The sequence below is a fragment of the Cyprinus carpio genome, chromosome B11 (genome assembly GCF_018340385.1).
Source record: "Cyprinus carpio isolate SPL01 chromosome B11, ASM1834038v1, whole genome shotgun sequence".
NCBI classification, from domain to species: domain Eukaryota; kingdom Metazoa; phylum Chordata; class Actinopteri; order Cypriniformes; family Cyprinidae; genus Cyprinus; species Cyprinus carpio.
Window position 1 is genome coordinate 9,331,450 of NC_056607.1, and position 15,805 is coordinate 9,347,254.

At 38.9% G+C, this 15,805-nt stretch overlaps 2 protein-coding genes across 5 annotated transcripts in view; both read left to right on the forward strand.

Moving 5' to 3' along the window:
- Positions 1-11,748, forward strand: part of bsnb (bassoon (presynaptic cytomatrix protein) b) — an 86,854-nt gene extending 75,106 nt beyond the window's left edge. For both annotated transcript variants that reach the window (XM_042733788.1, XM_042733789.1), the window contains exons 6-12: positions 95-2,138; positions 2,514-3,367; positions 4,265-4,376; positions 4,503-4,628; positions 6,545-6,600; positions 6,756-6,857; positions 8,704-11,748. In XM_042733788.1, coding sequence (XP_042589722.1) covers positions 95-2,138; positions 2,514-3,367; positions 4,265-4,376; positions 4,503-4,628; positions 6,545-6,585 — 3,177 coding nt within the window. In that variant the 3' untranslated portion in view covers positions 6,586-6,600; positions 6,756-6,857; positions 8,704-11,748. The remainder of the gene's footprint in view (positions 1-94; positions 2,139-2,513; positions 3,368-4,264; positions 4,377-4,502; positions 4,629-6,544; positions 6,601-6,755; positions 6,858-8,703) is intronic.
- A 2,873-nt stretch (positions 11,749-14,621) lies between these two features.
- Positions 14,622-15,805, forward strand: part of erc2 (ELKS/RAB6-interacting/CAST family member 2) — a 53,539-nt gene continuing 52,355 nt past the window's right edge. For all 3 annotated transcript variants that reach the window (XM_042733790.1, XM_042733793.1, XM_042733792.1), the window contains exon 1: positions 14,622-14,773. The gene's annotated coding sequence lies outside the window, so the exon portion shown is untranslated. The remainder of the gene's footprint in view (positions 14,774-15,805) is intronic.

A 15,805-nucleotide genomic window follows, 5' to 3' on the forward strand; every position in this document is an offset into this window, starting at 1 on the left:
TATTATTATTTGCTTTTTAAAGTATTAAGGAAAGTGGTGGTAAATTTTTTGTCTGCAGTTATTTTAATCAATCTCTAAATTGTCTGCTTTCCAGATGTCTGCCTTGCAGCAGCAGAACGCAATGATGAGAAAGGTGAAGAGAACTCTCCCTAGTCCCCCTCCAGATGAGACACCTGTACCGATTGTAACACAAGCAATTCCCCATATATACACTTCTCCCGGAGCATCCCAGAGGGTTTTGCCACGTCCTACACAAGGTGCAATGAAGGCAGGCTTGCTGAGTGAACTGAAAGCCGTAGAGCAAGAATCCACCAAATTGCGTAAACAACAGGCAGAGTTAGAGGAAGAGGAAAAGGAGATTGATGCTAAGTTGCGATGCTTGGAACAGGGCATTACTCAGCGCAAGGAAACCAGGTTTAAAGAGAGAGAGAGGCATGAGTTTGCATACCTGCGATGCATGGGGGATGCACGTGACTACATGTCAGACAGTGAGCTGAATAATTTGCGACTAGCTGTGGCTGTAGCACCAGGCACCTATGAAGAAAATGGAATGTTGTCACGCCCAAGTACAGCACCTCTTAACCAGTTTACTACTGATTTGAATGCATCTCAGTACCCTCCTACCTCCTCATATGTTCCATATCAATATCCACAGGCCCAGCCCACACCCACACAACCACCCACTGCAGCCTACCAGCAGATTGGGTTTCAGACAACACCATACCCAACCTCCTCACAGCCCCAACCTGGAACCTTCCAACCTCATCCTCCTCAACCTTCATCCTATCAGACCCCAGGGCCATACCAGACTCATAGCTATGGTCAGCCTACTTATGAGTCTGATCTTGGTTTGCAGCAGCCCAGTCACCAAGGATTCCAACCACCCCCTGCACCTTTACTAGGTCAGACCCTACCTTATCCTGCACAGAGCATGTCTTTCCAACCCCACGCAGACATGCTTTCTGCCCATCAAAGGCCAAGGCAAACCTCTCTTGCTGATCTTGAACAGAAGCTACCCACAAACTATGAAGTTATCAGTAATGCTTCAGTTCCAATAGCAACATCAGCTCAAGAAACTGGATTTAGTGGTGTCTATTCCTCACCCCTGAACAATGCTTATGGTCAGTATCGTTCCTCTGACCAACCTCTGACTGAACATATCCCAAGTCCATCATCAGGATATGTAACAGATGGTGTCTATGCCACAAATCTAGAACAAAATATCCCCAGAAATTATGTCATGATTGATGATATCAGTGAACTTACAAAAGAAAACATGGGGTCTGCTGACATGTCACGGGTAGGTTATGGAAGTGAGAATGGCCCACGTGGACCATCTTATGGCAATGGCTCTGAGAATTTATATGGAAGAACGTCAAATACTTATCAAAGTGCAGTAGACAGCCATGGACATTCAAGCACCACTGTAAGTGGTGGTACGGGTTATTATTATGATGACTATAAGCATTCATCCCGTAGCAGTGGGAATGGGAAGCCAAAAACACTCATCCAAAATTTGGCACCTGCTGTTTCATCCAAACGTAGCAAACATAGGAAGCAAGGCATGGAACAAAAGATATCCAAATTCTCTCCAATTGAAGAAGCTCGAGATGTAGAGTCTGATCTAGCCTCCTACACCATGACAACATCAACAGGTGGTAGTTGCACTGTGGTGTCCAGGACTGGTGTGAAAAAGAGTTATGATCAACAGAAGTACTATGGATCAAGAGAGGCTTTGGAAGAGGATGACCGTCTTTATGGATCCGGACGATCAAGGTCCACAGGTTATGGCATGGATAAAATTTCTTCAAGAGATTCAAGTGGTTACCGAAGTAAGTCTTATGAGAGGGACGTCATGGAAAGATCACAGAGGGGCACACATGGTCGTAGTGGCCGTCCTTCTATGCGTACGCAAAACTCAGAGGAAGAGAGCCCTTTGAGTCCTGTTGGAAAGCCCATGGGAATTGGTCGTGGCTCTGTGCCAGATCCCCATGATGTACGGAATCAGTATGGCTCCAGTCATTCCTTACCAGATGTACAGGACCACCATATAAGGGATATGCCTAAGAGTCATGTATATAAGCCAGATGACCCTTACCTTGCAGATGACATGCACTGTGCTGTTTCAGACAGTGAAGGTAACTGGTGCTGAATTTAAAATCTGCTTGTTAAAATGCATCCAACAGTTGAAAGCTTGCATGCCAATGATCTTGCCTTGAAGGCAGAGAGAACAAAAGATTGGACTACTGTTGTATGTGAATGCTTTAATCAGTGCATGAAACCATATATGCCTTTTTGCATGAACTGCATGGTGTGATTCAGATGTCAGTACATTTTGTCTTTTGGTTATTCTTGTTGATGGCTGTTTTTGTTGGCTCCTTTTCATTTTTCTTCAGCTATTTTCTTTGGGATTTGAGCATTGCATGGCTTCATTGAGTTCATATCTAGTTTTGATGCCACTGACATTTCCTGTAGCTCAAAGTATTGACTTTCTCCCTTCATTTCCCAAAAAGCCTATCATTTGGGTCAGGAGGAAACAGACTGGTTTGAAAAACCACGTGAACTTCGGTCAGATCGCTCTAGACACCATGGGAGTGGAAGTCACTCATCCTCTAGCAGGAGGAGCAATGTAAAGCACACTTACCATGATTATGATGAGCCTCCTGAAGAAGACCTGTGGCCTCAAGATGAGTACGGACATCAACGACATTCCTCTTCCACCTCATCTCGAGAACACCGTCACCATGGCAGTAGTTCAGGAAGACACTCTTCTTCCCGTCATTCATCAGATGATCCCAGGTCATCTCGTTCTTCACGATCACATCCAAAAGATCCTTCCACCCGCTCAGACGGCCGTGTCACATCATCCTCCACACAGAAAAGATCCTCCGATCCACGATCTGCAAGCCCCCGAGACTCAGGAGACTACTCCCGTGACCCATCAAGCCACCACCATGGCTCAAGTGGACAACGGGGGCAGAGGCAACCAGGCTCATCGAGAAGGCAGGAGCCCTCTTCAGGTTCCAGGCCACAGCAGGGTCTTGGAGAGCAGCAGCCACAATCACAGCAAGGACAACAGCGATCTACAGCAGGCCAGCAAATGTCTGCCAAGCAGACAGGGCCTCAGCCACCTGAGACAGGACAGCAAGGACATCAACAACTGGGACAAACAACTCGTACACAGCAGCAGCCACCACAGCAACCCGGGCAACAGCCAGCTACCACAATGGGCGCAACTCAGTCCACAACCACAGCTGCTAGCATGGGAACAGGCACAACTCAGCAACAATCTAAGCCAGGTCAGGCTCCAGCACAGGCAAGACAACAGTCAGGAGGACCACCCACTGCCCAGCCAGCTGCTGCTATGGTGAGTTTTTAAAAATCACTTGGTGCCTTACCATTTATACTACTTTTAATCTGCTTCTTTAGGTAAGTTTTACATTTAATCCTTTCACATTTGGTTATAAGTGTCATGTATAACAGTGGTTCTCAACTGGTTTGGCCTTGGGACCCATGTTATCCCATTGTCATCAAGCTGCGACCCACTATAATTTGTTAAAAAACAACAACAAAGCAAATTTATTTTTACAAAAATTAAGACTGTTAAGAATATGACTAATACTGAATAAACAGCCTACGAGGCTATTAAATAGCAGTCCCAAACTAGTTTTTGTTAATACAGTTAACAGGAAATCCTTTCCAGCTAACACACGCAGTACCAGGAATGTGATTTATCGGTACTGTATTTTTATTTCACACGTTGCATGCTCATACTGTAGTTTCTGCGCTTAGTGAAGTGATATACAGCACAGCACCGCATTCACATGTGCTATAGAAGAGTGCGCGCTACGAACACAGTTTAACATCTGGCAGGACAGGATAGTTCGCTTTTCTGAGGTGAAAGACTTTTTATTTCATAAGTTATGAAAATAACGATAAGGACACTGACATTAAACTTGTCAACATCTCATCTGACTGCAGATACTGAATCGGGACAGCAAGTTTTTCTCAGGCACTCTTTAGTTAAACTGCATCTGAATTTTAAATAAAAGTTGTGCATCAAAAAAACATTTAGAATTACGTTTTTTGTTGTTGATGTTTCTTTGGCCATACAGTCCACAACCCACTCAGAACAGTCTCATGACCCACCAGTTCAGAAACACTGATATAACATTGCCTTTCAAACAAAGCATGATTGACAAATACTTTTTTTAAAATTAGCTTAAAATTTCTTGTAACATTGCCCCTTCATGCCCCTATACAGGCAAAACCTGACACAGCTGCACCTGCTCCTTCACCAACTCCTGCAGTTGCTATTGGATCAAAAGCTGCACCACAGGCTGCAAAAATACCCCAGATTCCTGCCACAGGAATTGGTAAATGGAAATAACTAATAATTCAGAGTAATTAGTATAATTTTGTTTTTCAGCAAGATAGGGAACCTGTATTACTTGTGTATGACCTACTGTAAGAACAAGATAATTTTTTCTTTGTCTTTTCAGGTTCAAAGGCAGCACCCCGACCAGGGGGTATAGGCAGTGCTGCACAGCAGCCTGTCGAAGGGGAAAATGTTCTTACAAAGATCCTGCAGGGAGGAGCAGCGGAACAAGCTGGAAAAATAGGAGATGGTATGGAACTGTGAATCATATGCAGTCAAAATTTTGGCAACAGGTAGAGAGAGACGTTATGGAGAATATGTGCCATGTCTTGACTGAGCAAAGTAATCAGTTGCCATTTAGCAGTTGCTTACCTTTCACAACAGTTTGCACAACAGTAATACAGGTCCTTCTCAAAAAATTTGCATATTGTGAAAAAGTTCATTATTTTCCATAATGTAATGATAAAAATTAAACTTTCATATATTTTAGATTCATTGCACACCAACTGAAATATTTCAGGTCTTTTATTGTTTTAATACTGATGATTTTGGCATACAGCTCATGAAAACCCATTTTTAATATTTATGATTTTTGGATTATGCTCATGAAAATTCTCTAAACGAGCTATTAACCTAATCATCTGAATCAACTAATTAACTCTAAACAGCTGCAAAAGATTCCTGAGGCTTTTAAAAACTCCCAGCCTGGTTCATTACTCAAAACCGCAATCATGGGTAAGAGGTTAACCCAGAAGGCCATCATTGACACCCTCAAGCGAGAGGGTAAGACACAGAAAGAAATTTCTGAACGAATAGGCTGTTCCCAGAGTGCTTTATCAAGGCACCTCAGTGGGAAGTCTGTGGGAAGGAAAAAGTGTGGCAAAAAAACGCTGCACAACGAGAAGAGGTGACCGGACCCTGAGGAAGATTGTGGAGAAGGACCGATTCCAGACCTTGGGGGACCTGCGGAAGCAGTGGACTGAGTCTGGAGTAGAAACATCCAGAGCCACCGTGCACAGGCGTGTGCTTTTGAACCAGAAACAGCGGCAGAAGCGCCTGACCTGGGCTACAGAGAAGCAGCACTGGACTGTTGCTCAGTGGTCCAAAGTACTTTTTTTCGGATGAAAGCAAATTTTGCATGTCATTCGGAAATCAAGGTGCCAGAGTCTGGAGGAAGACTGGGGAGAAGGAAATGCCAAAATGCCTGAAGTCCAGTGTCAAGTACCCACAGTCAGTGATGGTCTGGGGTGCCATGTCAGCTGCTGGTGTTGGTCCACTGTGTTTTATCAAGGGCAGGGTCAATGCAGCTAGCTATCAGGAGATTTTGGAGCACTTCATGCTTCCATCTGCTGAAAAGCTTTATGGAGATGAAGATTTCGTTTTTCAGCACGACCTGGCACCTGCTCACAGTGCCAAAACCACTGGTAAATGGTTTACTGACCAGGGTATTACTGTGCTCAATTGGCCTGCCAACTCTCCTGACCTGAACCCCATAGAGAATCTGTGGGATATTGTGAAGAGAAAGTTGAGAAGACGCAAGACCCAACACTCTGGATGAGCTTAAGGCCGCTATCAAAGCATCCTGGGCCTCCATAACACCTCAGCAGTGCCACAGGCTGATTGCCTCCATGCCACGCCGCATTGAAGGAGTCATTTCTGCAAAAGGATTCCCGACCAAGTATTGAGTGCATAACTGAACATAATTATTTGAAGGTTGACTTTTTTTGTATTAAAAACACTTTTCTTTTATTGGTCGGATGAAATATGCTAATTTTTTGAGATAGGAATTTTGGGTTTTCATGAGCTGTATGCCAAAATCATCAGTATTAAAACAATAAAAGACCTGAAATATTTCAGTTGGTGTACAATGAATCTAAAATATATGAAAGTTTAATTTTTATCATTACATTATGGAAAATAATGAACTTTTTCACAATATGCTAATTTTTTGAGAAGGACCTGTATAAGGGGTAGCACCCAAGAATACCCTGGTTTTAAGTGCAAAATGGTGGAGGCCTAAGCAGGACGGTGATCTTAGTAATTCTCCAATTCCTGAGTTACTCCTACTTAGGACTGAATCTATAGCCTTTGTGTTTGCAGCCCAGATTGTTTGATATGCCACCTGTTACCTTAATTGTGTTTTTTCTTTGCTCATCTTTCATACAGCTGTATCTGCTCTCGGGAAGAAGTTTACTTCATTTTGGTGATCAGCTGATAGAAAGGTGAGAAAACACTTTATGCATTAATCTTCTGAAAAGACTTGCATGAATTTTGTTTTATGCTAGTTAGTGCTGGATTGGTTGCCATGTTGACCAACAAAATGTATCTTGTGAAGCTGAGTCTTAAAGTTTTCTGATTTTTGTTTTCTGTTCCTCAGGCATTAGTTGGGGTGACTTGGAGTTAGAACTGGAAAAACCTATGAATCTGCTTCTGCAATTTAACATCTCTAGCTGAGGGCGGGGTACACCTGAGGACACTGGTGAGTATTTTATTCTAACTCACTTTACTTTAGAATTCAAAACAAGTATAAACATTTTAATCCCAAACTGAATTCTGTCTATTACTGCGTATGACACTGTGACAAATTACCATTTTAACTTTATCATCAGTGTACAGTTTCACTGCTTTGTGGGAGAGAAACCAACTGATTCTTTCACAAATGTGCAACTTTCAAATACATTAACCACTGCTTTAAAAAAGCAGACCAGCTGAAAAGTTGGAGGACAGAGCATTTCATCTCAGAGTGATTTTTGGTTCTCGATGGTCATGTACACACTGTTAAGTTTCAGGAGTGACAACCGCATTTAAATACGGGTGTAAATCCCCTAAATTCATGTTTTGTCTTCGTGTGGAATAAAACTTACTCTTTTGAAATTGTGATAATTGACAACATGGTAACCATAGCAATGTTTTGGAGTCTGGAACATGTGGTTCATTCATTTTTTATTATTCTTTTTTTTTATTTTTTTTTTACCAAAGTTAGATTACAGCGACCAAAGACTTGTGTTCACCATCAACAGTGCAATCGTGTTTTGTTTATGTTTGGAAGGCTATTTCGCAAATTACACTCTAGAAGGGTTGCCATGTCCACTTATTATAAGCAACGCTTATTAAGTGTTTTTGGACTTGTTGATGTGGCTCATAAAGTGATCCAGTTTATGGAGTCAATAAAGTAGGTGAGTGCATTTCGCAATATTTTGTTTTGTACTTCCAATATACAGTGTTTGGATTTAATTTCATTGTTAACTACTTTACTAGTTTTAGTTGAACTAATTGTTTACTAGTTTACTTCTTGCAAGATTTGGCAACAGGAATTAGTCAAGATGTACCTCGTTCCGTGATTTATTGCACCACACATACAGAAGAGAGACAACTCTGACACACATTTAAATACGTAATTAACAACTAGTTGTTCAGTTGTTCAGCTCCACACTGCATAGAATTTTTGTAAATGCGGTTGTAACCACAGGTGGAAAGAGTATGGAAATGTTCTACTCAAGTAAATGTACCAGTATTAATGAAATTTTACTTAAGTACAAGTAAAAGTATCACTCTAAAAATCTACTCAAGTAAAAGTAAAAAGTAGCTCATTTAAAATTTAATCAGAGTAAAAAATACTTAGTTACATTTTAATAGTGGAAAGAAGGCAAAAATGGGATAGGCCAAGGGTGTCAAACTTTAATTCTCACATTAATCAAGACTCAAAAAAGAATTGTACCAGAAATTTAACTGAAACAGTAATGAGAATGTTAAAAAAAGTACAGTGATTAACTTTGTATTCAGCAATATGGTCTTGTAGAAAACTTGACTAAAAGCTCATGTCTCATTGAACCACTTATTCTCTGCTGAACATAGCCAATGAGACCTTTGGTTTATTAAATTAATTTACTGTAATCGCCATATTTCTCTGGTTTCTTAATATACCTGTGGTTTGTCTCCTCTTGGTGTATATCATGGTATACATTCGTCAGATTTTCCACATCTGTTTGCTGTAGTTTGAGCAAGTTTGTTCAAATTTATAGTGAAAATTTGATATTTGTTCACAAACCTTTTCATGAAGCCCGCAGATTTTGAATATATCTGATTCTGGTACTTAGCCTTTTTCTGGTGTTGCTGGTGTGAGAAATTCGTCCTCGTCTTCCCTCTAGTGGCTAAGAAGAGTAGTGCATTGTATTACCCTCAACAATGCAAGTAAACTGGGCCAGTGTTTTGACGGTTTAAATCTGATACCACATATTTTATGATTGTTTGACTAACTCTGCACTCTAATTATGAAGTGAAAATACCAAATATTGTAATCTTTCTTTCTTTCATCTCTTCTCTAGATGTATCATCCAACCTTGAAGTTTCAATGAAAACATTAAGACAGAATTCACAGGCACAGTCTATCCGATGATATCTGCAAAACCAAACAAACATGGAGGCTAAATCTCTTCCAGAGTGTTTCCATAGTTGCTGTTGAAGCAATTACAATTCCCAAAATGCCAAACTGCCTGTTCAAATTCAGGTTTTTCTAGACAGTTATGTCCTCCCTTATATGACATAATCTGTGCTCAGGTGACCCTCCCTCTACTAAAAACAGCATGAAGATGTCCAGCAGCTGCCGTTCTTAGATTTTTGCAGTCCTAATGAAGACTTCTATGCCCAGACTCGAAGAGACTGTAGCAGAGAAGGAGAACGACTACCTTACAAAGGCTTCAAACAAACTCTGTTTAAAAATGTATGCTTGATTTCTAAGATCTTGACATTCCAATATGGCGATGATTGACCCTCTCTATGAATGTTTTTGTTTCTTCCTTAACCTTTTTGTCACGTGTGTAATGAATGCAAATGTGTTAACTGTGGACATGGAATGCACGCATAAAAAATATATATCTATACATATATGAGATTTATGAGATATATGAGATACATATATATATATATATATATATATATATATAATATATATATATATATATATATATATATATGAATCCATATCTCGACAACTTTCAGAGTCTCTAAGGGTGAAGCCATGTGCACCTTGTGTAAAAAGCTGGTTATTTAACGTAAAACTATCGGTCAAGTGCAGAGGTCAGTAATATCAGAATGTTAGCATAGTCTTCTTTGTCTTTTATCAACCATTAAGCCATTGCTACCCTATTCCAGATATTTTATTTTTATTTATTTATTTGCTTTAGCTTGTTATCAGTTTTGCCTAATTTTCTTTTAAATTAAGAGCCTTACTAATATTTTTTACTTGTATACCTCACATATTTTTTTAAAAGTTCCATATCATCCTTACTTGATTTATTTTGCACAACTGTATACTGCTGAACATGTACATATCTCTCGTTAACACTGCTAATGTAAGATATTGATTTGTGTATTTATGGATTTATATTTCTGGTATTCTTTTGTTTAATGTTTGGTATTATTATTTATACCTTCACATATTATTTATTCTTCTCATTATTGATAATCTAAACCGTTTATAATATATAAAGTTGTTTTTTTTTCTCCCTGATGCAATATCATGCTAGAGCACAAATTTTTTTTTTTTTTTTTTTTTTTTTTTTTTTGAAGTTCCTTATCACAGATCTGATTGTCGTACATAGACAGGTAAAAATACGTTTCTACGAACCCCAACAAAATACACCATCACCCTCTCGCGCATCCAGATGTTCCTAAAAACACATTTACCGGTGCGTAGATCCACCTAGGAAAAAATAAATTTCAAAACCAATTTCAAATGTTCTATGCAATAATCCATGTAAAACCATTCCCACTGCAATGTCCCTCACCGATACTGCGTTATGATGGGTTCAAATACGAATAAGGACAGTTTGTATTTACCTTGTATGTATGAATATATCAAACTACTTTCTTTTTATTTTAATGGCATGTTTATAAAAGCCCTCGTCTTCCCTAGTTTTCAGGGAATCTGTTGCCAAAGGGTTTACTGTGTGGACTGTTGGTCTTGAACATCCACCATCTCTGTTGCTTGCAGCATGATTCTGCTCAGCTCTCTTTGGCTCCTTGTAGTGCTGTTATTTGGTCTTCGTGTCTGCAGTTTGATCAGGTGACAAGTCAGGCACACAGCTTATGCACTCGTTATTTCGTCTCCGTGTTCGGTTGCGAATGTTATTGTGTCCACACTGAATTCACACCAAGTTCACAAACAGGTCTTTGTGCACTGTATATCTGTGATGTTTGAGAAAACCGACAGATGGAAACCAGAGAGCATTATTATGAAAAAAAGAAAATGACGAGATCGTAAAGACACATGAACATGTACATTTGACAATGTCTTCACAGTCAAAACTATGCTTTGGAGAGAAAGCAGACTTGCCGTAAACGTGATCATTGTACAGTATGTAGCATGAATTCATCTCCATGCCATTTATATGAAAATCAGGGCATGCACGTGGAAAGCACAAACTGTCCATCACCATTCGAGTCAGGTAGGGTGCACTCGTTTGAATGCGTCACGAGGTGCATTGATTAGAGGTGAATCTTTTCCTTTTTATACTGGAATGCTGTTTAGGCAATCATGACTCTATACTGAAGAATAATAACTCTTCTACATCACTGTTACCATGGAGATATTCAATAACAAGTGCATGAGCCAAAGTTGCCACCACAAAAGCCGGCCACAGTGATAGATAGAAATACTCAAACATGGACATATCCACACAAACAGGCATGTGCACACACACAGACACACACACACACACACACACACACAGACAGACAGACATACTGTCGCTGTAAATACTGACTTTGGTTATTTTGTACAGTGTTTAAATATCATGAGTAAAACGATGGCCATCTTGTGCAACTTCACGCCGGCCTTGCTGCCAACCTTTTGTGCTTTTGTGTATAAAAGAATAATGATGATTGTTGTTATTATTATGAGAAAAAATATCATAGTATATGTTGCTGGCTCTCAATGACTGTTGACTACAGTGGAAAAAATGAAAAACTTACAAGCTGAAAACATTTGGTCTGTGTAGGGATTCTATACATATTGTGTTTATTAAATCTAAATACAATGAAAATATGTAAGTGGCTTCCATCATGACTGTCCCAGAAAAGAGGGTTCAGAGTGATTTAGTGGATGTATTATAAATTTAATCGGGAATTGGGAAAAACAACATGAAAAAAGAAGCAAAATGCTCTTGCGAATGAAAATTCACTCACTGTTGTAAGTGCAATGGGCTAAATGTGAGTCCAGTATTCATTGTGAAATATTGTGTTCTTTTCAATGTATTCCTGTTAAAAAGAAAAATTTTGGTGCATCATGTCATGTAATGTGATTATGAAAATAATGAACCTGCAATTTGTTTCCAGGCTGGAGAAGAATAAAGACAAAAAAATAAAATTGACATTGTCTCTTGTATTGGTATATTTCACTCCTTGCAGGAAAATGACATTAGAGAGAAAAGGTTCGTCATCCTCTTTCTTATCCTAAGCAATTTTATTTTTAGTGGTGTTTGTAAGCATCACTAATAATACTATTGTTTATACTTAGGGTTAAAGGAATAGTTCTCCCAGAAATTTGCTACTGACCCTCAGGCCAACCAAGATATAGATGAGTTTGTTTTGTCATCAGAACAGAGTTGGAGAAAGTTAACATTACATCACTTGGTCACCAATAAATGAGTGTCCAAACAGCTGTTAAAAATATCACAGTAATCCAAATGATTCCCGTCTATCAGTTAACATTTGTGAAGTGCAAAAGCTGTGTTTGTAAGAAACAAATCCATCATTAAGATATTTTAACTTCATACCATTGCTTCCAGCTAAAATACAAGTCTATCTATCAGTGAAAAAGTATTTCTGTCTGAATCAGGAGAGAAATATGCACAGATCAAGTTCCATATAAAAGTGAAAACAGTTTTAAACTAAACATTGGATCATTGGAGGAAGCGTTATTATGTATTATATTTTGTCCAGAAGTGACAGTTTAAGTTTAAAATGCCTAAATGATGGATTTTTTTATTTTTTATTTTTTTTAAACATGCATCTTTTCACAAGATGTTAATTGATGGACTGGAGTGGTGTGGATTACTGTGATGTTTGTATCAGCTGTTTGGACTGATGGCACCCGTTCACTGCAGAGGATCCATTGGTGAGCAAGTGATGTAATACTAAATTTCTCCAAATCTGTTTTGATGAACAAACAAAGTCATCTACATCTTGGATGGCCAGAGGGTGAGTACATTTTCAGCAGTTTTTATTTTTTGTGTGAATTATTCCTTGTAGAGTTTGTTTAAATGCCTAACCTTAAGTATTATTGTGCAATTCCTCTCACAAAATTTTTTCTACAGATGTGAATTACTTTAAATCATGTGGAATGGTTTTTCTTTATTTTCCTGATTAAATATCAGTAGATCTGATCCACATTGTAACTTAGTTTGGCCTGATCACATCTGAACTGATCGCAGTTTTGTTTTCCATCTCAAATGGAATAATGGAAAAATACATTTCCCCGCTCACAATTTAAAAACACATGGTTCACTTATGTAATTTAGAAACTGCATATTCATTGGCAAAAAAAAAATAATCAGTTGAAGACCCCAACATTATGTACTACTCGTTGAAGATGCATCGATGCACTTTTTTGATATGACCTCTAGGTGTCAGCATAGAACCATTGTCTCAATGTGTGCTATAATAACTTGAAAATGTGATAGCTATGAAATATGGAATCGTTTTGCAGTTTGAAATAGACTGCGGCTCTCTGTAAATTGGTTTGAATCAAAAATCATAATCAGTCACTCATAATCAATATTTTGTGCTCTGGTAATTAAATTCTTTCCCCAAAGGCCACAAACACTGGCAACAATTGATTTGGTTTGCAGTCAGTGTCCCCAGTGAAAGAAATGATGGGGGAAAAATAATGATTTTGTGGGGGGTAGAAAACAATAGATTTATTAAAATTTTCTCTGCTTGCTTTCTGCTAAACATAGAATTTACAACAATTTTCCCCTTTGGACAGAATTATTTCAGTGCAATTAGAAACTGTACTTCATATCGTTGTACAAGATCAATGGAACGTTTGGAGGAAAAGTGATAAACTGAGTGTGAAGAGTGTTGTAAGAGCTCAAGCCTTCTGTTAATGGACCTTATGATGTGTGTTTGTGTAACTGTGTAAGCTACGTGTTTTCTTGTCCACCCACTGTCACACACGCTTACCGTCAACATTCACTAAATCCCTCCGCACCAGGAAGGCTTGTATGTAAAGGCGCTGTGATGACACATTACTCACATCACCGAGGGACTAACGGAGCTGGTTGGTAAGGTTGAGTCATGCAGAGGCTAATCAGGCCATTTGCTGTAAACTTCACAAGTCACACTGAAATTAACATTAACTTTAAGAAGAAACAGTGTGAAAGCTGCTGAAAGTGACAACTTACTGTAAACAGATTGTCACAAAGACTTTTTAATTTATACCTTATATAGCCTCTGAACACTATATGGATTTAATGTCTTGCAATTCTATTTCCAGAATGGTCGAAATGATCTTGCTCTACTAAATCGTGAACACAGTCCTCTTATAATGCATCGGTTCTCTCTCTCTCTATTTTTTTTTTTTTTAAATAGTCAAAGTCCAGTTCATTGTATAGACAGAGCTCTGGCAGTCTCCACCCTTCATCACGTCTGGAGCGAGCGCTGGAGGGGAAGTCTGTGACAGTCAGCCAATCAGAAATCACCGGAGGCATCAAAGCCAATTACAGCAGGGGTCACATGACCAGACTTGGCCGCATATGATTGGCATGACCGCAGACGGTGAGCAGCTCATCCGTCAACTTAATGCAAACTTCTTAGATGTGACCTTCACACAATTCATATTGAGAACAGCAGTTATTGTCAAGGAGACTTTGAGAGAAACATTTTAATGGGTTAAAAATGACTATGAATGAATAATTATAGGGTATATATACGTGTGTGTGTGTGTGTGTGTGTGTGTGTGTGTGTGTTTGTGTGTGTGTGTGTGTGCGTGTGCGTGTGTGTTGTTTTGTGTGGTAATATAAAAAGTCGTGTAAGTATTGCTGTTTGTGTGTGTGTGTGGGGAGGGGGGGTAACTTAACCTTGTTTTAACCCTGTGTTATTTCTTTCTTTATAGGCGACACTGATCTCAAATTGATCTTAAGAAGTGATAATACAGTGCAATACAACATGAGCTACATGCATGCATGACAACGCCTCATGTGGTCAACGCGTCTTGTCACTATTTGTCCTGGCCCTTTAAATCTGAAGCGCATTTATGCGTTCGGGGGCGGAGTTTGTGTACGGGTGTCCAATAAGAGAGCGGAATGCTGATGCTGGAGTGGATGCAGGACGTGGGACGCTGATGCTGATGCTGGGGGACCCGCACAGTGATGGAGCGGCGACGACGCTGAAAAGGTAACGAAACGTGATCTAACGACACACTGGCATATATTCACCACAGTTAGGTGGGGTTTATATTAAAGGAGCGAAATTTAGGTCGGATTCATCGATTTGAGCTAATTATATTATTTTCGAATGATGGAAAATGAGCTTAAATCCGCTGTAGTATGAACGAGATGAAGCGTCGCTCGATGCTGTTTCAGTAGCATTTGCTTTAGGATCAATGCATACTCTGGTTCTGGTTCAATATATGAACACGCGTTCATATTAGTGTTAATTTATCTTAATAAACGGTTGATATTTTCTGCATGAACGTTTCTGTGTGAGGTCTAAATTTGAATAATTCGATGTTAATGTTAGAAATGACATTTCTTAAGCTTAATGATATTGAATATGTATATCTTTTTTTATCTCAGTTTAGGTGCATTACATTTTCACATGTTTATTGCATTTGGTGTTTTTTTTTTTTTCTTTCTTCTTCAATGATTGCTTCTCAATTAGGAAAAACATGGGCATGTATGACCTGTCAGCCTCTAGGAGTGATCTTTGGGTGATGATTGACATTGGTCAAAGCCAATCAGAAAACAACTGTTATCCACACAGCCAGTGGCTGAAGGATGAGGGAGGGCTTTAACATGCGGCTTCTGTCTGATCTTCAGAAGATCAAATAAATCATTGGTGTTTAAACAGTGTTTCTGGCAACCCTTGATTACAAGGGACATTATGTGATATTTTATCACAATGTGACCGACATCTGGAATCAATAATGTGAACTGTCACCGTTGCTTCAAAATCATTTAAATTGATATTTTATTAAGATATAATTGAGAAGAGAAACATCACCTTGTTTTATACTTGGAAATTTGGGGGAATTTAAAAATTGGTCTGGAAATGTCATGGGAATTTCTGTAGTGAATATAATTTTTTATAGATATTCACAGATCTAAAATATTAATCGACTATTTTTGTGTTTGCACTCTTTAAAATGTTTTTAAGATAACCTTATACAGTATTTCACTCACAATGTTCTTATTATTCCCTTATTAT